Consider the following 26,339-nt stretch of genomic DNA (forward strand, 5'->3'; position numbering starts at 1 on the left):
GTTTGAAATTTGGAATAGTTGCAAAAGCTTCAAAATTTAACCTACTATATCTCATTAACTATTATTACTACAACTTCGCGATTTTATCCAGTTATAGAGGTCACTTTTCTCTACAATTGGGTAAAGATATCATGAAAATCTGATGAATAGAAACAGAGATATAGAGGTTTGAAATTTGGAATAGTTGCAAAAGCTTCAAAATTTAACCTACTATATCTCATTAACTATTATTACTACAACTTCGCGATTTTATCCAGTTATAGAGTTCACTTTTCTCTACAATTGGGTGCCGATATCATTAAAATCTGATGAATAGAAAGAGGGATATAGAGGTTTAAAAAGTCGAATAGTTGCAAAAGCTTTAAAATTTAACCTACTACATCTCATTAACTATTATTACTACAACTTCGCGATTTTATCCAGTTATAGAGGTCACTTTTCTCTACAATTGGGTAAAGATATCATGAAAATCTGATGAATAGAAACAGAGATATAGAGGTTTTAAATGTCAAATAGTTGCAAAAGCTTAAAAATTTAACCTACTATATCTCATTAACTATTATTATTACAACTTCGCGATTTTATCCAGTTATAGAGGTCACTTTTCTCTACAATTGGGTAAAGATATCTGAAAATCTGATGAATAGAAGGAGAGATATAGAGGTTTTAAATGTCGAATAGTTGCAAAAGCTTCAAAATTTAACCTACTATATCTCATTAACTATTATTACTACAACTTCGCGATTTTATCCAGTTATAGAGTTCACTTTTCTTTACAATTGGGTAAAGATATCTGAAAATCTGATGAATAGAAACAGAGATATAGAGGTTTGAAATTTGGAATAGTTGCAAAAGCTTCAAAATTTAACCTTCTATATCTCATTAACTATTATTACTACAACTTCGCGATTTTATCCAGTTATAGAGTTCACTTTTCTCTACAATTGGGTGCCGATATCATTAAAATCTGATGAATAGAAAGAGGGATATAGAGGTTTAAAAAGTCGAATAGTTGCAAAAGCTTTAAAATTTAACCTACTATATCTCATTAACTATTATTACTACAACTTCGCGATTTTATCCAGTTATAGAGGTCACTTTTCTCTACAATTGGGTAAAGATATCATGAAAATCTGATGAATAGAAACAGAGATATAGAGGTTTTAAATGTCGAATAGTTGCAAAAGCTTCAAAATTTAACCTACTATATCTCATTAACTACTATCACTACAACTTCGCGATTTTATCCAGTTATAGAGTTCACTTTTCTTTACAATTGGGTAAAGATATCTGTAAATCTGATGAATAGAAACAGAGATATAGAGATTTGAAATTTGGAATAGTTGCAAAAGCTTCAAAATTTAACCTACTATATCTCATTAACTATTATTACTACAACTTCGCGATTTTATCCAGTTATAGAGTTCACTTTTCTTTACAATTGGGTAAAGATATCTGAAAATCTGATGAATAGAAACAGAGATATAGAGGTTTGAAATTTGGAATAGTTGCAAAAGCTTCAAAATTTAACCTTCTATATCTCATTAACTACTATCACTACAACTTCGCGATTTTATCCAGTTATAGAGTTCACTTTTCCTTACAATTGGGTGCCGATATCATTAAAATCTGATGAATAGAAAGAGGGATATAGAGGTTTGAAATGTCGAATAGTTGCAAAAGCTTCAAAATTTAACCTACTATATCTCATTAACTATTATTACTACAACTTCGCGATTTTATCCAGTTATAGAGTTCACTTTTCTTTACAATTGGGTAAAGATATCTGAAAATCTGATGAATAGAAACAGAGATATAGAGGTTTGAAATTTGGAATAGTTGCAAAAGCTTCAAAATTTAACCTTCTATATCTCATTAACTACTATCACTACAACTTCGCGATTTTATCCAGTTATAGAGTTCACTTTTCTTTACAATTGGGTAAAGATATCTGAAAATCTGATGAATAGAAACAGAGATATAGAGGTTTGAAATTTGGAATAGTTGCAAAAGCTTCAAAATTTAACCTACTATATCTCATTAACTATTATCACTACAACTTCGCGATTTTATCCAGTTATAGAGGCTACTTTTCTCTACAATTGGGTAAAGATATCATTAAAATCTGATGAATAGAAAGAGGGATATAGAGGTTTGAAATGTCGAATAGTTGCAAAAGCTTTAAAATTTAACCTACTATATCTCATTAACTATTATTACTACAACTTCGCGATTTTATCCAGTTATAGAGGTCACTTTTCTCTACAATTGGGTAAAGATATCATGAAAATCTGATGAATAGAAACAGAGATATAGAGGTTTTAAATGTCGAATAGTTGCAAAAGCTTCAAAATTTAACCTTTTTATATCTCATTAACTATTATCACTACAACATCGCGATTTTATCCAGTTATAGAGTTCACTTTTCTTTACAATTGGGTAAAGATATCTGAAAATCTGATGAATAGAAACAGAGATATAGAGGTTTGAAATTTGGAATAGTTGCAAAAGCTTCAAAATTTAACCTACTATATCTCATTAACTATTATTACTACAACTTCGCGATTTTATCCAGTTATAGAGTTCACTCTTCTCTACAATTGGGTGCCGATATCATTAAAATCTGATGAATAGAAAGAGGGATATAGAGGTTTGAAATGTCGAATAGTTCCAAAAGCTTTAAAATTTAACCTACTATATCTCATTAACTATTATTACTACAACTTCGCGATTTTATCCAGTTATAGAGGTCACTTTTCTCTACAATTGGGTAAAGATATCATGAAAATCTGATGAATAGAAGGAGAGATATAGAGGTTTTAAATGTCGAATAGTTGCAAAAGCTTCAAAATTTAACCTTTTTATATCTCATTAACTATTATCACTACAACATCGCGATTTTATCCAGTTATAGAGTTCACTTTTCTTTACAATTGGGTAAAGATATCTGAAAATCTGATGAATAGAAACAGAGATATAGAGGTTTGAAATTTGGAATAGTTGCAAAAGCTTCAAAATTTAACCTTCTATATCTCATTAACTACTATCACTACAACTTCGCGATTTTATCCAGTTATAGAGTTCACTTTTCTTTACAATTGGGTAAAGATATCTGAAAATCTGATGAATAGAAACAGAGATATAGAGGTTTGAAATTTGGAATAGTTGCAAAAGCTTCAAAATTTAACCTACTATATCTCATTAACTATTATCACTACAACTTCGCGATTTTATCCAGTTATAGAGGTCACTTTTCTCTACAATTGGGTGCCGATATCATTAAAATCTGATGAATAGAAACAGAGATATAGAGGTTTGAAATTTGGAATAGTTGCAAAAGCTTCAAAATTTAACCTACTATATCTCATTAACTATTATTACTACAATTTCGCGATTTTATCCAGTTATAGAGTTCACTTTTCTCTACAATTGGGTGCCGATATCATTAAAATCTGATGAATAGAAAGAGGGATATAGAGGTTTAAAAAGTCGAATAGTTGCAAAAGCTTTAAAATTTAACCTACTATATCTCATTAACTATTATTACTACAACTTCGCGATTTTATCCAGTTATAGAGGTCACTTTTCTCTACAATTGGGTAAAGATATCATGAAAATCTGATGAATAGAAACAGAGATATAGAGGTTTTAAATGTCGAATAGTTGCAAAAGCTTCAAAATTTAACCTTTTTATATCTCATTAACTATTATCACTACAACATCGCGATTTTATCCAGTTATAGAGTTCACTTTTCTTTACAATTGGGTAAAGATATCTGAAAATCTGATGAATAGAAACAGAGATATAGAGGTTTGAAATTTGGAATAGTTGCAAAAGCTTCAAAATTTAACCTACTATATCTCATTAACTATTATTACTACAACTTCGCGATTTTATCCAGTTATAGAGTTCACTTTTCTTTACAATTGGGTAAAGATATCTGAAAATCTGATGAATAGAAACAGAGATATAGAGGTTTGAAATTTGGAATAGTTGCAAAAGCTTCAAAATTTAACCTACTATATCTCATCAACTATTATTACTACAACTTCGCGATTTTATCCAGTTATAGAGGCTACTTTTCTCTACAATTGGGTAAAGATATCATGAAAATCTGATGAATAGAAACAGAGATATAGAGGTTTTAAATGTCGAATAGTTGCAAAAGCTTTAAAATTTAACCTTTTTATATCTCATTAACTATTATCACTACAACATCGCGATTTTATCCAGTTATAGAGTTCACTTTTCTTCACAATTGGGTAAAGATATCTGAAAATCTGATGAATAGAAACAGAGATATAGAGGTTTGAAATTTGGAATAGTTGCAAAAGCTTCAAAATTTAACCTACTATATCTCATTAACTATTATTACTACAACTTCGCGATTTTATCCAGTTATAGAGGCTACTTTTCTCTACAATTTGGTAAAGATATCATGAAAATCTGATGAATAGAAACAGAGATATAGAGGTTTGAAATATGGAATAGTTGCAAAAGCTTCAAAATTTAACCTACTATATCTCATTAACTATTATTACTACAACTTCGCGATTTTATCCAGTTATAGAGTTCACTTTTCTCTACAATTGGGTGCCGATATCATTAAAATCTGATGAATAGAAAGAGGGATATAGAGGTTTGAAATGTCGAATAGTTGCAAAAGCTTTAAAATTTAACCTACTATATCTCATTAACTATTATTACTACAACTTCGCGATTTTATCCAGTTATAGAGGTCACTTTTCTCTACAATTGGGTAAAGATATCATGAAAATCTGATGAATAGAAACAGAGATATAGAGGTTTTAAATGTCGAATAGTTGCAAAAGCTTCAAAATTTAACCTTTTTATATCTCATTAACTATTATCACTACAACATCGCGATTTTATCCAGTTATAGAGTTCACTTTTCTTTACAATTGGGTAAAGATATCTGAAAATCTGATGAATAGAAACAGAGATATAGAGGTTTGAAATTTGGAATAGTTGCAAAAGCTTCAAAATTTAACCTACTATATCTCATTAACTATTATTACTACAACTTCGCGATTTTATCCAGTTATAGAGTTCACTTTTCTTTACAATTGGGTAAAGATATCTGAAAATCTGATGAATAGAAACAGAGATATAGAGGTTTGAAATTTGGAATAGTTGCAAAAGCTTCAAAATTTAACCTACTATATCTCATCAACTATTATTACTACAACTTCGCGATTTTATCCAGTTATAGAGGCTACTTTTCTCTACAATTGGGTAAAGATATCATGAAAATCTGATGAATAGAAACAGAGATATAGAGGTTTTAAATGTCGAATAGTTGCAAAAGCTTTAAAATTTAACCTTTTTATATCTCATTAACTATTATCACTACAACATCGCGATTTTATCCAGTTATAGAGTTCACTTTTCTTCACAATTGGGTAAAGATATCTGAAAATCTGATGAATAGAAACAGAGATATAGAGGTTTGAAATTTGGAATAGTTGCAAAAGCTTCAAAATTTAACCTACTATATCTCATTAACTATTATTACTACAACTTCGCGATTTTATCCAGTTATAGAGGCTACTTTTCTCTACAATTTGGTAAAGATATCATGAAAATCTGATGAATAGAAACAGAGATATAGAGGTTTGAAATATGGAATAGTTGCAAAAGCTTCAAAATTTAACCTACTATATCTCATTAACTATTATTACTACAACTTCGCGATTTTATCCAGTTATAGAGTTCACTTTTCTCTACAATTGGGTGCCGATATCATTAAAATCTGATGAATAGAAAGAGGGATATAGAGGTTTGAAATGTCGAATAGTTGCAAAAGCTTTAAAATTTAACCTACTATATCTCATTAACTATTATTACTACAACTTCGCGATTTTATCCAGTTATAGAGGTCACTTTTCTCTACAATTGGGTAAAGATATCATGAAAATCTGATGAATAGAAACAGAGATATAGAGGTTTTAAATGTCGAATAGTTGCAAAAGCTTCAAAATTTAACCTTTTTATATCTCATTAACTATTATCACTACAACATCGCGATTTTATCCAGTTATAGAGTTCACTTTTCTTTACAATTGGGTAAAGATATCTGAAAATCTGATGAATAGAAACAGAGATATAGAGGTTTGAAATTTGGAATAGTTGCAAAAGCTTCAAAATTTAACCTACTATATCTCATTAACTATTATTACTACAACTTCGCGATTTTATCCAGTTATAGAGGCTACTTTTCTCTACAATTGGGTAAAGATATCATGAAAATCTGATGAATAGAAACAGAGATATAGAGGTTTGAAATTTGGAATAGTTGCAAAAGCTTCAAAATTTAACCTACTATATCTCATTAACTATTATTACTACAACTTCGCGATTTTATCCAGTTATAGAGTTCAATTTTCTCTACAATTGGGTGCCGATATCATTAAAATCTGATGAATAGAAAGAGGGATATAGAAGTGTGAAATTTGGAATAGTTGCAAAGCTTTAAAATTTAACCTTCTATATCTCATTAACTATTGTCACTAAAACATCGCGATTTTATCCAGTTATAGAGTTCACTTTTCTCTTCAATTCGGTAAAGGAACCATCAAAATGTGATGAATACAAAGAAAGATATAGAGATTTGAAATTTGAAGTAGTTGCAAAAGCTTCAAAATTTAACATTCTACATCTCATCAACTATTTTGAATAGAATAATGGATTAGCACGTTTAGTAATAAATTTAATGATGTACCTTAGATTCGTGATGGCGAGTTCTACGATATCAGGTTATAGAAAAACCAACGCATATGATGTAAACGAACTGCAATGTGATTCATTGATACTGTAATAAGGAAAAAGCAGTTCTAATTTTTAGAACTACTGGGGAATTCCTGTTCTCCCGGTGGCCAGTTTTGATTTCACAATCGCGTAAATACGGATCTATAAACATGTGTTACCTACCATAAACTGTTGCCCATGTTTAAAAACAACATTTTTAATATTCGACAATTTTGGTAACCTGAAGAGTAATAGGTGATTTTAACTATTATAAGTCAGTACCTCGGAGGTACACAACACTAATGGCTTTTAAAGAAAACAAGAGTTAAAAATAATATTAATTACTAAAAGATAAAATATGTTTAAAATATATCTATACCACTAAAAATTTACAGTCAGTTTTTTAAAGGTTTCTTGGAGAAATACCCTTTTTACTGTACTGAAATATGTATGTTTTTATTACAACTACTAATTTTTTTTTTATAATGAATTTTAGACAAAAAGGCAAAACAATATAACCCGCATTCCTAATATTGTAAGGAAAATTGTCTAGGAAGATTTTATTTCTATGAATAAGACGCAATTGAATTCCCTACTAGATAGTATTTCCCCCTTACATTCGAGTGGGGATTTACCTTTTAATAGAAAAGCAAACGATTTTGATCAAATAAGTCACACAACAAATCAACATCACAGAAGAAGACCATCTGCAGCGTTAGCCGAAACGTTTTTTATCATGAAATTGTCTAGTGTTTTCGTATTATTTTCTGTGCTCAGTATGGTGTATAGTGCTTGCTGGACAACTTATACCAATACTGAACATCGTGGTAGAAAGAATAGCGGATGTATTGGCAACGGTAAATGTAGAACATTTACAACACCATGGAAAGCACAAGTTCGTTCGATTAACACTAAAGGCGGGTGTGTACGACTCTGGCAGCATAGAGGATGCAAAGGTAAACATCTGGATTGCTACCCCGGATCACCATCTCACAATAATTTACCTTCACTCGGCTGGGGACAGACTTGGTCCATTGGAACGTGCTGAATAATTTCTGTCAGGTGAATAATTTTATCAATCAATCATTATTTAGGTATACAATAATTAGAATATCTCCATTCCCCATTGTAAATCCAATAATTATCTTATAGATCCACCAAATTAAAATATGCATTCATTTAATTACATCAGAAACAAGTTGAAACAATACCAAACTTATTCACTGTTTCCTACATCTGCTTCAGTTGAAGATTCGGTCTTTGGTGAAGAAAAACTCGTTCCTTTAAACTGATCCTTCTCTAGATTCTTCGCTCTACTAAAACATGGTGGACAGGAGGGGTCCGGCAAACCATCCTAGAATTTAGTGCAATGTTTTGATCAGAGAATTATGTTTAGAATACAGACACTATCACTCGCAGATATAGATGCATCTATTAATCTAAAAGCAGAAAGCTTCTAAATTTTTGAAAACGTTAATTTTGTCCTACATTTTCGGTACGGATTGGTGACTCTAATCGCTGAAAAAAAAGAATATTACAACTAGTATTATAATTATTTTTTATTACAAATACTAAATTCAAGAACATAGTTCTTATCAGGATAGTATTTAGATTAACATAAGGTCATTCCTAGTGGTGAACAGATAAAATAAATTGACCTTAAAAAACTGTATTTATAAAAAAGAGGATTAAGAATATATCACATCAAAATAATTCCAAATTTTTCAGGAATTCCCGATTTTTCAAGTGGGGATATTTTTGTTTATTTGCTTTAGTAGTTGGGGGAGGGGGAATGGTTTTTATAAATCATCTACAACAAATCAACATCATACCATCCATCAACAGTCTGCCGCGTTAGCCGAAACGTTTCATCATGAAATTGTGCTGTGTTTTCGTACTGTTCTCTGTGCTTAGCACGGTATATTGTGTTTGCTGGACAACCTATTACGATACTGAACATCGAGGAAGAACAAATAGCGGATGTGTTGACAGTGGTAAATGCACAACATTCACAATACCCTGGAAAGCTCATGTCCATTCGATTAATACTAATGGTGAGTGTGTTCGTCTGTGGGAAAAAAGAGAATGCACAGGTAGAAATATAGAATGTTATCCTGGTTCTCTATCTCACGATAATTTACCTTCACTCGGCTGGGGACAGACTTGGTCCATTGGAACATGCTGAATAATTTCAATTAGGTGAATAATTTGATGTTGTACAATTATGTTGCAAAATTCTCAATTTCTTTTGCAAATTTACCGATTATGGTACTTATTAATACTTCTTTTTAGCTGGAGCTTAGGAACTTTGTATATCTATAGCAATTCATAGTTTAATTTTATCATTGCTCATAAAACATTTTCTAATAATTAGAAAAACTAACCCATATTATGTAGAAAACTTTTCCAAGCATAACACGAAACTTTGTTATTATATTAAAACTGAAACGGTAGAACAGTTGTAAAAGGGTTGATCGTCAAAAAGTGCACAAAAAAGCGTAACATTGAATAACATCAAACTTGGGACAGTTTTTGTTTTCTCTTTTTCTATAAAAGATAAAAGTCCCAAATGTTCTTTAAAATATAGGGCAAATCCTCCTTTATAACAGTAATTTTTTCATAATAACATAAAAAATATTGTAATACAGACCTCTAGGGGTAATTCCATTTCGAGGTTAGAACAGAATGGTTGTACTGCATTTAAACATTCTTTTTGTCAATTTCAGTTAAAATGGCAGAAAACTTCCTCACTACTGACGAAAGGCATCACAAGATCAAGTGAAAACTGACTAAAATATTTCAACAGAAATTAACCTATTTACAGTGGATCAGTTACTTGCCAAACTGTATATGAACATTATCTCTTGGTAATAACCTTTAATTTGTGAAATAACGTTGAATTGTTACAATTTGGTTAACCTCTCCACCTCCAAATGTGATGTGGACAGTGTTGCTTGTAACACAACAATAAATACGTTGATTGTAACTAAATAAATATTTATATATACATAAAAATTGTTCCTCCTAACAAACTTGTGCCAATTTCCAGTAACCTGGAAAGACTATATTTATTATATGTAAATAATACATAAGTGAATTTAAGGATTTGCCTTAGATTCATGATCTGCACATAAACATGTTTACATGTTTTATATAACACTCGTCCAAAAATTCTAATTTCTTTCAGAGTGCTGTTAATCTTAACCAGCTGGAGAACGAAGGCTACTCCGTTTGTTTGATGTTGGCAGCTCTGTAGGCTAGCAGGGCTATGATTAGCGTAGAGCTTAGTCGCTTTCTATAAAAAAAAAAAAGTCAAAAACAGAAGATGTACTATGTCATGTACGCTTGTAGATGGCTTTAGTGTATTGTCTACAGAATCATCAATCTTGAGGCTTTTAAGAGATATTTTCAGATTAATTAAGTGCCTATTTATCCTTTTTGATTCAAAGGATATTGACAGGTTATGGAAGGTAAGGTTTTTGTGTACGTATCAAAGAAAGAATGAAGTGGCAACAGTCGCATGGTAATTCTGATCTATCAGAGATTTCTTTTAAAATTGTTACCTAATACTATTTCTTTTACTGAAAACATTTATTTGAAAATTTTGATTTTTTTTTAGGGTTTGAAGGTGTTTTTATAAAAGGTCTTATTAATAACGTATAGTGTTTGTGTTCTTGATTGATAAATTAATTTGAGTGTTATTAAATTTAGAATTAATTTAATTTGTTTCTCTTGTAACTGTAACATTGTTTAAATTGATTCAATTTCCTCACAAGTTACATCACAATCGATAACCAAAATCTGAAGATTACTTTATCCCATTTTTCGATGCTTTATTATAACATTAAGAGAAAAGTAATTAGAGTAATTATTTTTAAAAAATTACTTTATTAATATTTTTTTTTTCTCATTAAATTACACTTAACTTAAACTAAAATAAACACTTACCTATTAAATATCTCTTTAACAAAAACTTACAGTTTAAAATGTTAAGTATAAGGGTTGATTAAACGCCAAAAGGTACACAAATCAGCAAGTTTTGTGTACCTTTTGGCGTTTAATCAACCCTTATACTTAACATTTTAAACTGTAAGTTTTTGTTAAAGAGATTTTTGTACCTTTTAGATAGATTTTCCTTTTGTATGTTTTGCAAAGTTACATATCTGCTTTACAGATTTTTTTAAAATTGGGAATAATAAATTTTAATTTTATCATTATTACCTGAAAAGATGTTAAGTCGGAGTTACTACCACTGGAGAGATCTTTTTAAAGAATGATTACAGTTGCGGTCCCCCAAACCATCCTCAATAACAATTTTTTTGAGAAAGCATTTTGAATAAAATAAAAAGGTAATTTGTACGTAAATAGCAAAATTAAACTGCTTCCTCAGTACTTCCCTTTAAGAGGAGTAAGAGAAATAAACTGCGATTACAGTACTTCTCCCTAAAAGGCGAAGAGGCAAAAATTTTGAATCGAACGACAATTCATTGATGTAAATCGGTTCACTCATTGATCATTTTAACGATTGCAGTAATTCCTTTTAGTAGGTGTAAGAGCATGATGGCACTTCACAGCCACGTAGAGGAGCTTTAACCACTTCTTCTTGCTAAATTTTATCAAAATCGGACTAAGCGTTATAGAAATATTGGTAATAATAGTTTTAGAAAGGGCCTAACTTGGGTGGGGCAAACTCCCCTCCTTATGAGGCACAGCGTCGAGACTTTAAAAGTGCAAATCTGTACAAAATTTCGATTCGAATGACACTTCATTCATGAAAATCGGTTCACGTTTCGATAATTTGAAACGATTGCTATACTTCCCCTTAACAAGTGTAAGAGCAGATCGTCGCTTTAATGTTACGTAGGGGAGCCCTAACCCTGTCATCCTACCAAATTTTATCAAAATCGGGCTAAGATTTACAGAGTAATTAATGATAATAATTTTGGAGGGGGCCTTACATAAAGGGGGCTAACTCCTCTCCCTTTCCATGTACAGCGTCGAGACCCCCAAAAGGCACATCTACATAACATTCCGACTCGAATGATACTTCATTCATGAAAATTGGTTCTCGCGTTTAGGCGCTACGTTGTTTACAAAAAAGGTAACAACAACAACAACAACAACAAGAAGAAGAACAAGAACAATTTTTGAAAATGCCGTTTTTGCACATTTTCGGCAACTTTTTTCTCAAAATCTATTAGATCTGGGTTGTTGCAAAAAAATTACAGTTATAAAGGAGGATTTGCCCTACATTATAAAGAAAATTTGGGAATTTTATCTTTTATAGAAAAAGAGAAAAAAATTGTCAAAGTTGGGAGTTTTTCAACGTTACGCTTTTTTGTGCAGTTTTTGATGATCAACCCTTATACAACTGTCCTACCGGACAGTTTTAATTTCACTTCAGACCATTTAGTTTCTTATAAAATTATGTAAACGAACTTGAATTAGAACTTATAATTGGACAGCTGATCAATTTGGCCCTCTTTTAACCAACCAATTGGAAGGACTTATTTTATTTTTTCAACGGCCACAACGTCTTCTTTAGATTTGGTAATGCTGTGTACTTTTGAAACTGACTTTCTGCAGAAGTTTATTGTCACATACTGTAGCAGGCACTCACAGGTAGGACATTTACTGTTATCTTTATTTTTTTTTTTGTTCCTTAAACTTGCTAACAATAACGATATTTTGCGTTCTTACACAATTTATTTATAAAGTACTTGTTATTGTTACTAAAACAATACCCATTAAGCATAAAAGTACCCAATTTCCTGAAATTGAGCGGCCCCCACTTTTACTTAAGAGCAAAATTTTTAATTTGTCTTCTATTTTGGTTGAAATATAAATTAATTTTTTTGGGTGTGTTGGACCAAAGTATCCCTAAAAGGGTTAAAATTGCCCCGATTTATGATATATCTTGTAATTGTAGTTTCCCTAATTATCAATTTTAGTGCTTATTTTCAAATGGATGTTGGACTGAAAGCTGTTGTTAACTTGGTGTTAAATTAGACTTTGCAAATAATTGTTAAAAGCTAAAATAGAAACCATCTTAAAAAAGGAAGATAAGGGATTCAAGGCGCTTCAGCAGAAACTGGTGCAATGGATGGTTATCAGTGACGAAATGTAAGATAAGTTTGAAAGCAGTGTCAATGCACATGCTTCGCGACCTTCGGCCACGCTAACCTATGTTTAGCCAAGCTTATTCCCCCTTCCATTATAGATTCTATCTTCATTCTAAGAGTTTAGCGAAGCTTTTGTTGAACATAATAGTTTAAGGTGGCATTCTATTTCTTTCTTATAATTTTAGACGGCGATGTTTTGCTTTAAGTACTGCTTGCTACATTTTATGGCGGCACGATTTCGGATTCTCTCGGCGTCAGATTCTTGTTCTAGACCAGGCGTGTCAAGGCATACTCTTTTTTTTCTACAATAGATCCTGCGCCCTGCCAATATTTTGGGTTATTCGCACATTTAAGTCAAATTTTTTGGAGTAATATTTGCAATAAAAGGGATAGTTTATTATGTTTGAACTTTCTAGTGCATCTAAGTTGAAGATGAAAACTTAAAACTTTCTTTTATAATGCTGCCCATGAGGTTATCTGATTTTCTAATAACTTGAGCTCTTACAAAAATACATTTTAGTTTTAACAGTGCCATGATGATGTGTGAAGGAAGTCTGCTGCAATTTCTTGGACAGGAAGTAGGCTATTTCTCTGAATGACCTAATTTCCCCCCCCCCTTTTCGTGACTGTACGATGTCTCCAAAGAGGACGTCGGGATTTCCTTCTAATTATAACCTGGCAGCAGTCCTGTAGGTTTCAAAAAATTCAGTTAGATCTGTTCGAATATTGTTTTATTATTATTATTATTATTAATGAATGAAAGCTACACATTCTTGAAGCTTATGAATGGCTGCGCTACGCTGTAGCATGATGGGAACAACTAGATAAAGTGACAAAACAGAAGTCAATATTTAATTTAATCGATGAATCTTCTGTCGTAGGTTAATACCCTACTGGTCAATACTTGTTGAATGAACTCAATTTTATATTTCAATACCTAATTTAGTAATGAATGAATCAAGAAACCCATTATTTGTATATTAAGGTTAAAGATATTAATGGTAAATGTTTATTTTATGAATTATTAATTAATTTCTATTAAAATTTGCTTAATCCTATTTTTTCGTCTTATAAGATAATGATTTTCTTGTCACTTCTTAAGATTTCCTAACATGAATTTCGGCTGGCTCCGACAATTGATTAATAGCAGCAATTCTAAAAGATATCTATTCTAAACAAAGGAGAATTCTATTCTGATTTCAAAACACCAAATCTAGTGAACGTTTGAGGGTCTTCTTTCAAAGTGATTTAGGTAAATAGTAATGGTTTTAATGAAGAAAAAAAATCACCGTGCTTGATCTATGGTGCCAACAAACTGATAAGAAGAGGAAATTTTGCAACATATTGAAGGCTGCCCGAACTTAAAAAAAAGCAGTTAATCTGTAAATAAATACTTGATGAACCAGTTTGTGACATGGAGTAGAATCCCAAAACTGTAAAGTTATAAAGATCTGATATAATCTCAGTATTGCAAATGTAACCTCCAATACAACAGTTTAATGACCTTATACATAAATCTAAATTTTACTCAAATATTATTGTATTTTAAAAATGAAATGAAATTAAAACTTAAACAAAAAAAAATTTATTCAATAAAAAGTCTACATGTACAACTACATACTGGCCGTTGAGCGCTAACATTCAATCGGCCGAAATAGCTCAGTTGGGAGAGCGTTAGACTGAAGATCTAAAGGTCCCTGGTTCGATCCCGGGTTTCGGCAATAATTTTTTTTTCTAGTTATTTTCATTTTTGTTTTTTTAATTAATTAATTTTTTTTTTTAAATGAAAGTTATTGTTTCTAATTTGATTTGCTTTCATTTTATTAAATTCTTAAGATTCAATTCCAAGTAATTTGTTAAAACTCTTTTTGAACAATTTTATAATTTTATCAACACGCACAGTTTTTATTGTTTTATAATTTATTTTATTTTATAAGTGCTCCGAAGAATTTTTGTTCTTGATGTTGGGGAATAATTAGGATAAAAAGAAGATTCAAACATCAATTTATGTGGCAAGCTGACTGACGTAAAATGATTTGTCTTACAATATATCATGCTGCAGAAGATTTGTTTTTGTGTTTCTGTTGACAAAAGAGGGGCACTTTTCGGTGAGAACTGTATCGACCCTATTCAATAATGACGTCATAAAGATCAGGTGTTATATTCGTCCAACGGCAACTAAATTCTAAAAGGGTCACTAAAGGGCGGCAAAAAAAAATACCAAATACCTTTTTATTACCTCCCTAATATAGCTCCAACTGCGGCTACTTGTAAAAAATTGCAAACACTTTAAAATTACAACTAAATCAAGATCGTGCACTAACCAAGGTTTTAGATTCTAGTTTGACGTAAGAACTGAAAATAGATACTATTTCCGTTTTAACAATCCACAAGATTTGGTTCAACAAAATGTTTATATTTTTTTATTTTTACTCACTCACAGTCCAGTGAAGTAGATTGTTTATGTTAAGTCTTATTTTGGCTTTATTAGTCTTTATTTTTGCTACAGTTTTTAAGAAAAATCTTTAAAAAAGTTTAATCAAAAGATTTTTTTAAAAAAAAACTGGTTTGAAAAAACAGATGCTTTTAACTTATCCAGAGAGAAAGGTAACAGAGGTCTATCTATGCTGATAATTTGGTGAAAAAGCTGATCTTTTATTATTCGATGTTTCCAATCGATTATTATTTATGATGTTTTAAGATGTAATCGATGTTGCATTTTACGTTGAACGAGCACATCTTCCCTGTTCGAGAAGGAATTCCCATCAAAAACTGTTTGCAAGAAGTTTTATATTATTTATTATTTTTAGATAATTAAACGCTCTAATTTTTGGTAAAACAAATATATATTAAATTCACTAAAATTTTCGATTGATAAAATAGTAAGTAAAGATAATGGTTTCATTGCACATACCGTTTGTAAAGATCATCCTCACTTCATTACTTTCAGCAGTATCTTTTTCACTCGCTCCATTTCACATAAACACTCTTTATGCCTCCCCTCGATTCACTTTAAAGATAAAAATAACCTAACTAAACATATACATCCTGCGATTGCCCTCATTTCTTACTTAGAAATAAATAAACTTTTTAGATTTTGGAAACATCACAAGCCAATCTCTTGAACTTTTTTTTTTTCTGTATTCATATTAACAATTCACATGCTTTTCTTCCTCGAGCCAGCCCTCTCTCTTAAACAGAACGGACTGTCTAACTGGAGTTTACACCACAAAGTAAACAAAAGTATCTTACATATGGGAAATTCCCTGAACTTCTGGACACATTGATTCTATGCATAAAATATGACTGGGATATTTACAAAAAATTTTTGTTTTGTTAAATAAGCTGGAACATTCAGTTTTAACAAATAGTTTAAACAAAAAAACACAAAATAAAGACACAAACTCCAAAAAAGTTATTATTTATAGCAAAAAAAGTTGCTGTGTACAATAAAGGAATAAGTTTCCATGAAAAACTAGGAATTTTAGTTTGATTTACTCCATATTGCGAAATTAAATCTTTTTTTGGGGGGGCCTCTAAATATATTGCTCGATCAGGTTATTATAACAGTAAAAAAAACCATTACAGATCATGGAAACAACAATAAACAAGAAGGTGCATGTGTTTTTCATTTTTTGGTGCAAAAATAATGAATAATTGAATAAAATATTTTCAAATACCTACCCTAGTTTCAAAATTGTAAAAGCTTTGGATGATGCACACTATCTAACCGTAAGTAACTAGCCTAAACCACGCCAAATACCTGACTAAATAACTTACCGATAACAATAGGTGACAGGCAACGCTTGTCCCCAATACATTCGCCCCCTTACCTATTTTTTTTTCTTTTTGCTCTGAATTTAATGATTAATGAAGTTTTCTATGTAAATTATTAAAGAGGGGGGGCGTGGTCTTTCTATCAATTTATTTGGAATATTTCATTATCTTGGTGTCATCAATACAAATGCTATGAATACTTTACAGAATGAATAAATACTTTATATCACTTATAATATTGATAGATTACAGATGTTTAAATATTCAGAAAATTGGAAGTACTGTTTTCTTTGGAAATAGTACAACCAAACTACGTAGGTGGTTTTTCTTTCTCTGCAGGAAAAATTAGATCAGAAGGGAATGAAATCCTCAGAAATATAAGTGAAACTGTTGAAATAATATGCAACAAAAATGTGTTTTGTAAAAAATGTAGACTGTATTCAATATTTGTACTAAGACAAGATTGAAAAGACTTAAATCTCCAACGAGTTTAATAAAATTAAAAAAAAGTAACTCCACTTGTTATGTGCATTCTATAACATGATTTTTTTATTAAAAATTAGATGAAGCTTGATTAGGTGAGATTCTGGTGAAGGTTAAGAGACGAAAACTGCGAAGCTAATATGTATTGTGGTACTGGGGTTCGATTCTTCAGCCTCTAGGCCTTGGATTTTATTTAATGGTTAATATGAGATATTTACAGTAAAGTATGTTTGCTAGTCGCCTCCGTCCACGACACCTAATTTGGTAGTTGGACGTTAAGCCCCGCCTGAAAAAAAATAGGCGATTACTTTACTTTTTTCTGCAACCATGTAGGAATGTTCTCATTACTCAATTAAAATCAGCTGTGTAATGCCCAACTTTATCTCACTAGTGGGGAAAAATTCCCATTAGTGTCACTTTCCTCACTAGTTATAGTGTTACCTTATAGAAATTTAAAATGGATTCTAGTGATTCCTGTTTAGTTTTTTTTTTTAGTTAATAACCCTAATGGTTGAAGAAAAAATATAATATTTAACTCGCCTCGCTTCGCTTGCTCGTGCGTGCAAACCCTGCCTCGTGTGAGGAAAAGTACTACTTTCCACACTTGTTAAATAAATAACTATTTTCTGCAACCATTAGGGTTATTAACTAAAAAAAAAAACTAAACAGGAATCACTAGAATCCATTTTAAATTCCTATAAGGTCACACTGTAACCTTTTTAACTGTTATAATTAAAAATATCTATTTTTTTTTTTTATTGTATATATTTATTTATTTACATCCTGTATACATATAACATACATCAAGTAAATGTGTTCATCAATTTGTTAGGCACAGATTGTAGGCTGAACCCGAGGATCCAGCGCCACAATCGGGAAGGCATGGTGAGAGGGGCCAGCCAATGCTGGAACTCTCTAGGGGTTGGAAGGAAGTTTAGGAAATAGGTAAAAGGTCGCGGGGCCAACGTCGTTTTAGGCGTTGTGGAGGACTGTCGGGATGGGTTGTTGTGGATAAGGCTTGTGCTGTGGGGATTAGGATGTATGGTTAGGCTATTATGGAAATTAAGGAAACGAGAATGGATTAGGTCATTGAAAAAAGGGATATTGAGGTCTGTGTGGAGGGTTAAATTGGATACATAATAAGGAGCGTTGACGATATGCCGAAGGACTTTAGATTGAAAGGATTGAGACTCTTTGGATGTTGGAAGGTTTCGCAGAGCCCCACAGCTCAGCTCCGTAGCTCCAGATGGGGTCTTAGTAGTGTCTTTTATAGAGTCAGTTTGTTCTGTACGTTCATGGCTGATCTCCGCCCTAAGCAGTCTTCGTAGTTGTCCGTATCGTCTATTGAGTTCTTTTCTTTTCAGTCTAGTGTGCGGGTTCCTTGTAAGTCGACTGTCTAAATACAGTCCTAGTTAGCGTACTTGTGTGGAGGTCGGTATTTCTCTGTTGTGTATGAGTAGTGGGGGGCAAGTTTGTGTACGTGTACATTTATCAACTTTTTAGTTTCTTTCATGTTATTTTTTAGGAAAAAGTAGAAAAGCAAATGAAAATGTCATGTTATCATAAAATTTTGTTGAATAAACCATAATCGTACCAGAATAGTTCTGTAAATTTAAAAGAAAAAACTAATTTCAATATTTTACAAAGATAAATTATATTTTTGTTCATGACGTAACTAAAAGCAAAACAATTTTTATGGTTTATGAAGTGAGAAACTGTTGCTGTTGCTGTTGCTGCTGTTGTTGATAAGTGCATTAAATTCCGACACAGATTTTATTTTTTGTGTGGACTGAAATAAGACTATGGACTTCCTTATTGTTTCTACTGGCAGGATGTCTTGGCTCTCTCGCCTTTCAAAAACAATGAATGTTTGGTTGGTAGAGAGAGACGTCGGTACACATAAATTCATTTGAGCCTAAACAAAACTATTGGTGTTAAGCCAAATGCGGACTAGACTATTTGTTTAGTTTTACAGCATATTCAAACGCAAATTTATTGCCTGCTACACACTGCTATCTGTAGGCGAAGTGTGGAAGTTACCCCACGTTGTTTCCAAACTTATATAGATACCAGTTTATAAGGGAGGGGGGTGTGGAAATACCCCTAAAGTAAACATGATCTTTAAGTGTATTGTGTGCTAAAATATCTAAGGAAATAAATTTATTTTATTTTTCTTTTGGTTGCTGACAAAACTTGATTGAAAGATCTAAATTTAAAAGAAACTTCTTGCTATAATGTTCCACTATTTCATAGATTCAACATAAATTGTAAGATAAAAGAATGTTCAAGCCGTATACTAATATTAAATAAATTTATGCATTTAAAAGGAACAAAAAATTTCGTTCAACTCTTATTGCGAATTTTAAAAAAATTTGGACTTACAGAAAATGATTACTTCAGGGGGGTTAAAATTTAATTGAATCATACTGTTATTAGATTTAATTGAAGTTTAGTCTTTCTTAAATAAAGAACTACGGATAACAGATATAAGACACGCTAGTATTATTATTTATTATTATAACATAATTCATAGAAAAGTATATTCTGGTAAAATCAATCATTCTTTCCAAAAATCTTAATATTAATATAGTATAATTAATATTTATCTTTTATTTGATGTAAAATCTGTATTAATATCTGAACAACATGGCTTTTTGTCAGGTCGTTCTACTGTTACCAATCTATTCACGAATCAAACATATATTCTTGTCTCTTTTGTTAATAATGCCCAAGTTGATTCCGTTTACACTGACTTTGCCAAAGCTTTCGATAGGTGTTAATCATTGTATTTTTACTCGCAAAGTTAGAAGCTTATGGCATTCATGGCAAACTTCTTCTTCATGGATTTGCAGTTATTTGATTGGAAGAACACAAATAGTGAAACTAAAATCTTTTCCTGTCCTATCTGGAGTTCCTCAGGGTTCTCATCTGGGGCCACTTCTGTTTTAACTTATTTATTAATGACATAAAGCACAATCTTCCAAGATTCTCCTTTTTTTTTTGCTATTTGCGGATGACCTTAAACTCTTTTTGTCAATTTCATCGCCGCATGAATGTATGAACTTTGGCAAAAAGCATTGAATTCCCTTTATCTCGTTGGTGCCTTGAAAACTGTTTAGATCTGAACTAGTGTATTCCTTCCCTAGGTGACCCCATGTCTTATGACTATACGCTGAACGGCTCTTCGGATTTGGGCATCACATACAACTGCAAATTGGATTTTATGGAGCACATGAATAGGATCAGAAGCAAATCTCTTACAAATGCTTGGGTTTGTATCTAGGAACACGGGGAATTTCTCTGACAGCCGTTCTTATATCACATTATATAAATCCCCAGTAAGACCCCATCTAGAATATGGTTCAGTAATTTGGAGTCCTTTTAGCAAGGTACATATGTCTTCTATTGAGGATGTTCCAGAACAAGTTCTTCCAGTGGTTAGCTTGCCGTTTGAAAATACCCTAAAGAAACCCTTATCTATTCCGATCTACAGCTCACTCTCAATATTCCTCCACTTGCCACCAGAAGTATTTGCTATGACCTCTCTTTCCTCTGCAAACTTCTCCATTCTCAAATAGACTGTCCTTACCTTCTTTCTCTAATTTCTTTTAATATCTCATCCCATACTACACGACATTCTACTCCATTCAATGTCCCGTACTGCAAGCATAATTACGTTTTTTACTCCCCTATCTTTCGTATGATGCGGATGGCCAATCATTTTAACTTAGATTTCTTTGGCACTGATATACAAAAATTTTCTAAATAAAGCCAGTTGTCAACCATTTCTTTGAGCTATTTGTGTTGCATAAATCTTTATAATAACCTCTAAAACGTAAAATAAAATGCTAAAGCCTAATTATAAACCTAAATTATAAATGCCTAAATTTGTATTGTTATTAATATTGTTGTTTCTGTAAATTGGATATTGATCAGTTTTTTAATTAAAAATAAATAAATAAATAAAAGATGAGATTGGTTAGTAATTATCAAACTATCCACAGCTTCACCTGCCTATCCTAGAAGATTCCCCCTGTAACTCTTCTTGAACTATTTTGTTTTCCTCGTTAATGTTTCATATAAAAAGTTATTGCTTATGCGTTAAACGAAAAACATTAACAGTTTACTGATTATAGTTGGATTAAACAGAAAAAGAAAACTCAGAAATCCCAGCAGCTGGAGACTGTACTTCTGGAGCTCCGATTTTCTCCAATTTTAAATTTTGGTCCTAATTTTAGTATCCGATTTATTTAAGGTATTTCAAACAAGTGGGATTGTCAAAAATGAGCATTACTCTCATAATATTTGAGAAATTTTGAAAAAAGAAGGTAGCTGTTTAGTAAACTTGAGCAACTTTAGTTATTATTCCCAAATAATGCACAACTTCGTTGGTTTAGTAAAAAAACCCACAAATAAATCAAAAAATTATTAGAAATTAACTGAACTGCAAAAGAAATAAAACCCTCGGTTGAGTAAGTCGTGCCTTACATAAGCCAGAACCTCCACACCAGATGTTCCCCCTCGATATGTTTTACAACTTTTAGGTCATTACTCCTCCTATCTATTTTTACATGCTTAAACTCTAAGAGAACTGATTCCTAAATCTCACTCACTCTAATCTTCCTCTATATCCATAATCTTTCCACTTTTTTTTTTTAACTTATCTATTTGTTAGTATCATTTCTTAAAATGGTTGCTATACTTATTCCATTAAAAAGGTTTCATGCCAATTCTAATAAGCAGCATGAGGAAATAATCAACCAGTATTGAATTACAGGCAAAATAGGGCTAAGGCCCATCTTATTCCTATTTTTCAAATTTTATCCTTGTTCTTGTTAATTTTTAAGAGGTTGCATCCTCTTAGGGTCTGCACCAGCTTTGAGTATCTGGATTTCCTTCCACCTTTACGTGGCATCATTTAAGAAATTGTTAAACTAAACTAAGGATTCAAGATTGGCGAGGAATCGGTCAAATAAAAACAACAACTCGTTTTTTTTCCTGTAACTCAACCACAACCCGCATAGCCACGCCCTGAAGAAGACAAAATATATTTGTCGAAGAAACGTTGGCTAATAAAAGACGAATTGTTGTTTTTTTATTTGGACCGATTTCTCGCCAATCTTGAATTCTTAGTTTAATAATTTACGGTCAAGAAGTCTATATATTCATTGTTGACTAAACTAGTCAAAAGGCAGAAGAATATTATCAGATATTCAGAAGAAGATTCCGTCCCAAGGAGATAGGTTATATCCCCTTCCAAAAACTGGTAACTTGCTAGGCTCTCCTGAAAAGCTCCAAGGCAGTTAAGAATAACCGATCCTTAGAATAACTATTTGCCCTACGCTCCTCACAAGACATCTGATTATGTCTGCCCCCCCAAAATTAAGGGAAGCAGTCTCTCCAGGGAATTTCTAGGAAGAGAGGGGGTAGCAGATAGTCAGGAACATAACCACGTGGTGCCTCTGGTACAATGCACCATTCCTCCCCTTTTGCAGTCTAAAAATTACTCTTCAAATTATAGAAGTTGGGAGTCTTTTAGGTTATATACTACTCCTCTGCTAGTTCGTGATGGAGATCGTTGGAGAAGATAAAAAGGAGATCTAGTTGAATTAATTATTTGATGAAGTAGATTTAGTCCGTTTTATTGAACGTACAAGGTCAATGTTGCTTAATCATGTGGCCAGAATGGAAGATCAAAAATGTTGGCTCAATTCTTAATAGCCTAAAAATGTACCAACTTTTAAATTTGGGATAGATAATATCCCTTTTAAAAGCTGAAGAAAGAAATAAATAACAAAATACAATATAGATATAATGAAATACTATGGTGTGAGCCCAGGATGCCTATAAACTCTTGGTAAAAAGAGACAGGAAGATGGCAGCTCAAGACGGAAATAATTGGCAATGACGCTGAGCAGGCTAGAACCAAGGATCAGATTGCTGAGTGACAGGATAGTAAAAGTGGTATGGAGGATAGGGGGAATAAATCACTTTACACACTAGGAGATAAAAACAATAAAAAGAAAAAATGTAAATTTCGAGATACCATAATAAAACCAGCAGAACTGATGACAGAGGCGATTACAATACCCATTAAGTAGCAATCGCAGAGATTGCTTAAAATATAATACGGACAATTAATGGTCAAGTAACAAAGTTTAAAATAACTTTGCTAAAAAAATGTACCAACTTTTAAATTTGAAATAGATAATATCCCTTTTAAAAGCTGAAGAAAGAAATAAATAACAAAATACAATACAGATATAATGAAATACTAGAAGTTGGCTAATATAAGATACGACTGACCTGGGACGGAGCCCATGCCTGGCGGTCATGCCTGCAGTTGGTTAAGAACTGTTTTATGATAGAAAAAGAGGAGGCAGCTACTCTCTACTTTGGGGGCGGCAATGGTATGGAGGCAGGCGCACAACATGAGGGCAAGGTCGTCACGCGAACTCCATACTACCACCAAACAAGTTAATGCGTTTACCAAGATGCAAATCGGTAGTTAAAGAGTTACTGCCCAAGATAAACATTATAACAGATTGAATAAAAAAAGTTTGTATCTGTCCTTCATATAAGGGGAAAAAATAAAATTATATTCTGCACTTTACATGTGATAATATACGATTACACTTACATAGGTGTTGTTTTGTAAAATATTATTAGCCATATTGTGGAATCTCTAACTCAGGAACTATTATACATTTTACGAATGTAAATTTTAAGTTTGTAAAATCAAAAAACTAAAAGATAATGCCATAATCTCATATAATAAATATAATTCCAATTCTAATAATTTGGAACAGGACATTAACCTATATAGATATTTTACATACCTGTTCAAAATTGGGTCCATTAACCTGGCGGCACTTTGGTTGAATTTTGAGACAAAACTTTTGCACCGAGCTCGAAACACATTGCACTCTTATGCACCACCAAAAAAAAATCTAAATTCGCCAAGGAAAAGCCACAATAAGCAATTAAAGTTTTTTTCCCGCCAAAAAAAATTTGGCCGGATTTGATTGAAACTTACTTCATTATGTTAAGTACACTTTGCACTCCATTGCACCACTTAAAAAAATTCATTAACTTTAATAATTACGGAGATATGGCCATTCAAAAGATCAAAGGAATTTGCCGCAAACACTGAATTTCGAACCGCGACTTAGTATACAGGTAGAGGAGAGCTAGCACCAGCTAGAACCACAAAAAAAATCTAATAAAATATGCACACATTCAGAAATATAAGGAATTAAAGTGCTAAAAAAAGCATTAACTTGGCGGCACTTTGGTGGAATTTTGGGTAAAAAATTATTGCACCCTGCTCAGAACACTTTGCACTCCTATGCACCACCAATAAAAAAGCTAGCACCACCAAGGAAAAGCCTCAATTTTCCATTTAAAGTTCCGCGCGAAATTTAAATTCAAAAAAAATGAGTCTTATTTGCGGGAAAATTGGAGCGCTTTTTTCCAAAATAGCAAGTACTAGTATTAGAACAACTAGCCCCACACAGGAAATGCCAAAAATTAGCATATTTTCAAAGTAATTTACAAATTATTCAACCGATTTTCCCGCCAACTTACCTTTAACCGGAAGTGCTCTAAATTGAATTGAAACTCATCCTATTTTGTTCATGGTAGCTAGCACCAATATGCACCACAAAAAGAAATTTTGAATTTACACTAAAAGCTGATATATTGATAATAAAAGATGCACTGACAGACGTGACCATTAACTTTGCGGCACTTTGGTGGAATTTTGAGAAAAAAATTATTGCACCCAGCTCGGAACACTTTGCAATGCCAATAATAAGCCAGCAACACAACGGAAACTGTAAAAATTCACCAATTGTACGCCAAATATAACTTTAACCGGAAGTGCCCTAAATTGAATTGAAACTCATTCCATTTTGTTCGTGATAGCTAGCACCAATGTGCACCACAAAAAGAAATTTTGAATTTACACTAAAAGCTGAGATATTGATAATAAAAGATGCACTGACAGACGTGACCATTAACTTGGCGGCACTTTGGTGGAATTTTGGGTAAAAAATTATTGCACCCAGCTCGGAACACTTTGCACTCCTATGCACCATCAATAAAAAAGCTAGCACCACCAAGGAAAAGTCTCAATTTTCCATTTAAACTTACGCGCGAAATTTAAATTCAAAAAAATGGAGTTTTATTTGCGGGAAAATTGGAGCGCTTTTTTCCAAAATAGCAAGTACTAGTATTAGAACCACTAGCCCCACACAGGAAATACCCAAAATTAGCATATTTTCAAAGTATGTTACAAATTACTCAACCGATTTTCCCGCCAACTTACCATTAACTTGGCGGCACTTTGGTAGAATTTTGAGAAAAAAATTATTGCACCCAGCTCGGAACACTTTGCACTCCTATGCACCACCAATAAAAAAGCTAGCACCACCAAGGAAAAGCCTCAATTTTCCATTTAAAGTTACGCGCGAAATTTAAATTAAAAAAAAATGAGTTTAATTTGTGGGAAAATTGGAGCGCTTTTTTCCAAAATAGCAAGTACTAGTATTAGAACCACTAGCCCCACACAGGAAATGCCAAAAATTAGCATATTTTCAAAGTAATTTACAAATTATTCAACCGATTTTCCCGCCAACTTACCTTTAACCGGATGTGCTCTAAATTGAATTGAAACTCATCCTATTTTGTTCATGGTAGCTAGACCAATATGCACCACAAAAAGAAATTTTGAATTTACACTAAAAGCTGATATATTGATAATAAAAGATGCACTGACAGACGTGACCATTAACTTTGCGGCACTTTGGTGGAATTTTGAGAAAAAAATTATTGCACCCAGCTCGGAACACTTTGCAATGCCAATAATAAGCCAGCAACACAACGGAAACTGTAAAAATTCACCAATTGTACGCCAAATATAACTTTAACCGGAAGTGCCCTAAATTGAATTGAAACTCATTCCATTTTGTTCGTGATAGCTAGCACCAATGTGCACCACAAAAAGAAATTTTGAATTTACACTAAAAGCTGAGATATTGATAATAAAAGATGCACTGACAGACGTGACCATTAACTTGGCGGCACTTTGGTGGAATTTTGGGTAAAAAATTATTGCACCCAGCTCGGAACACTTTGCACTCCTATGCACCATCAATAAAAAAGCTAGCACCACCAAGGAAAAGTCT

At 32.2% G+C, this 26,339-nt stretch overlaps 2 protein-coding genes and 1 non-coding gene across 7 annotated transcripts in view; 2 read left to right on the forward strand and 1 right to left on the reverse strand.

The window, feature by feature from the left end:
- The window catches only part of LOC141446117 (uncharacterized), a 106,065-nt gene that overhangs the window by 50,317 nt on the left and 29,409 nt on the right, over window positions 1-26,339 (reverse strand). The window contains exon 6 of one of the 4 annotated variants that reach the window (XR_012453497.1): window positions 15,806-19,066. Coding sequence is in view for 1 of the 4 variants with exons in the window: in XM_074112552.1 (XP_073968653.1) it covers window positions 23,458-23,486 (29 nt within the window). In the remaining 3 variants the exon portion in view is untranslated. Of the gene's footprint in view, window positions 1-15,805; window positions 20,812-23,457; window positions 23,974-26,339 lie in introns of those variants that run through there. The other 3 variants (XR_012453494.1, XR_012453496.1, XM_074112552.1) reach the window with 3 other exon arrangements.
- LOC141446123 (uncharacterized) overlaps window positions 11,485-26,339 on the forward strand; it is a 47,372-nt gene continuing 32,517 nt past the window's right edge. The window contains exon 1 of one of the 2 annotated variants that reach the window (XR_012453513.1): window positions 11,485-12,391. The gene's annotated coding sequence lies outside the window, so the exon portion shown is untranslated. Of the gene's footprint in view, window positions 12,392-16,484; window positions 16,624-26,339 lie in introns of those variants that run through there. The other variant, XR_012453514.1, reaches the window with a different exon arrangement.
- TRNAF-GAA (transfer RNA phenylalanine (anticodon GAA)) lies at window positions 14,540-14,612 on the forward strand. The gene has a single exon. It is a non-coding gene; the product is annotated as a tRNA-Phe (tRNA).

This window comes from Rhodnius prolixus, unplaced genomic scaffold, assembly GCF_049639745.1.
Source record: "Rhodnius prolixus isolate KJV_2025 unplaced genomic scaffold, Rpr scaffold_1, whole genome shotgun sequence".
Lineage (NCBI taxonomy): Eukaryota > Metazoa > Arthropoda > Insecta > Hemiptera > Reduviidae > Rhodnius > Rhodnius prolixus.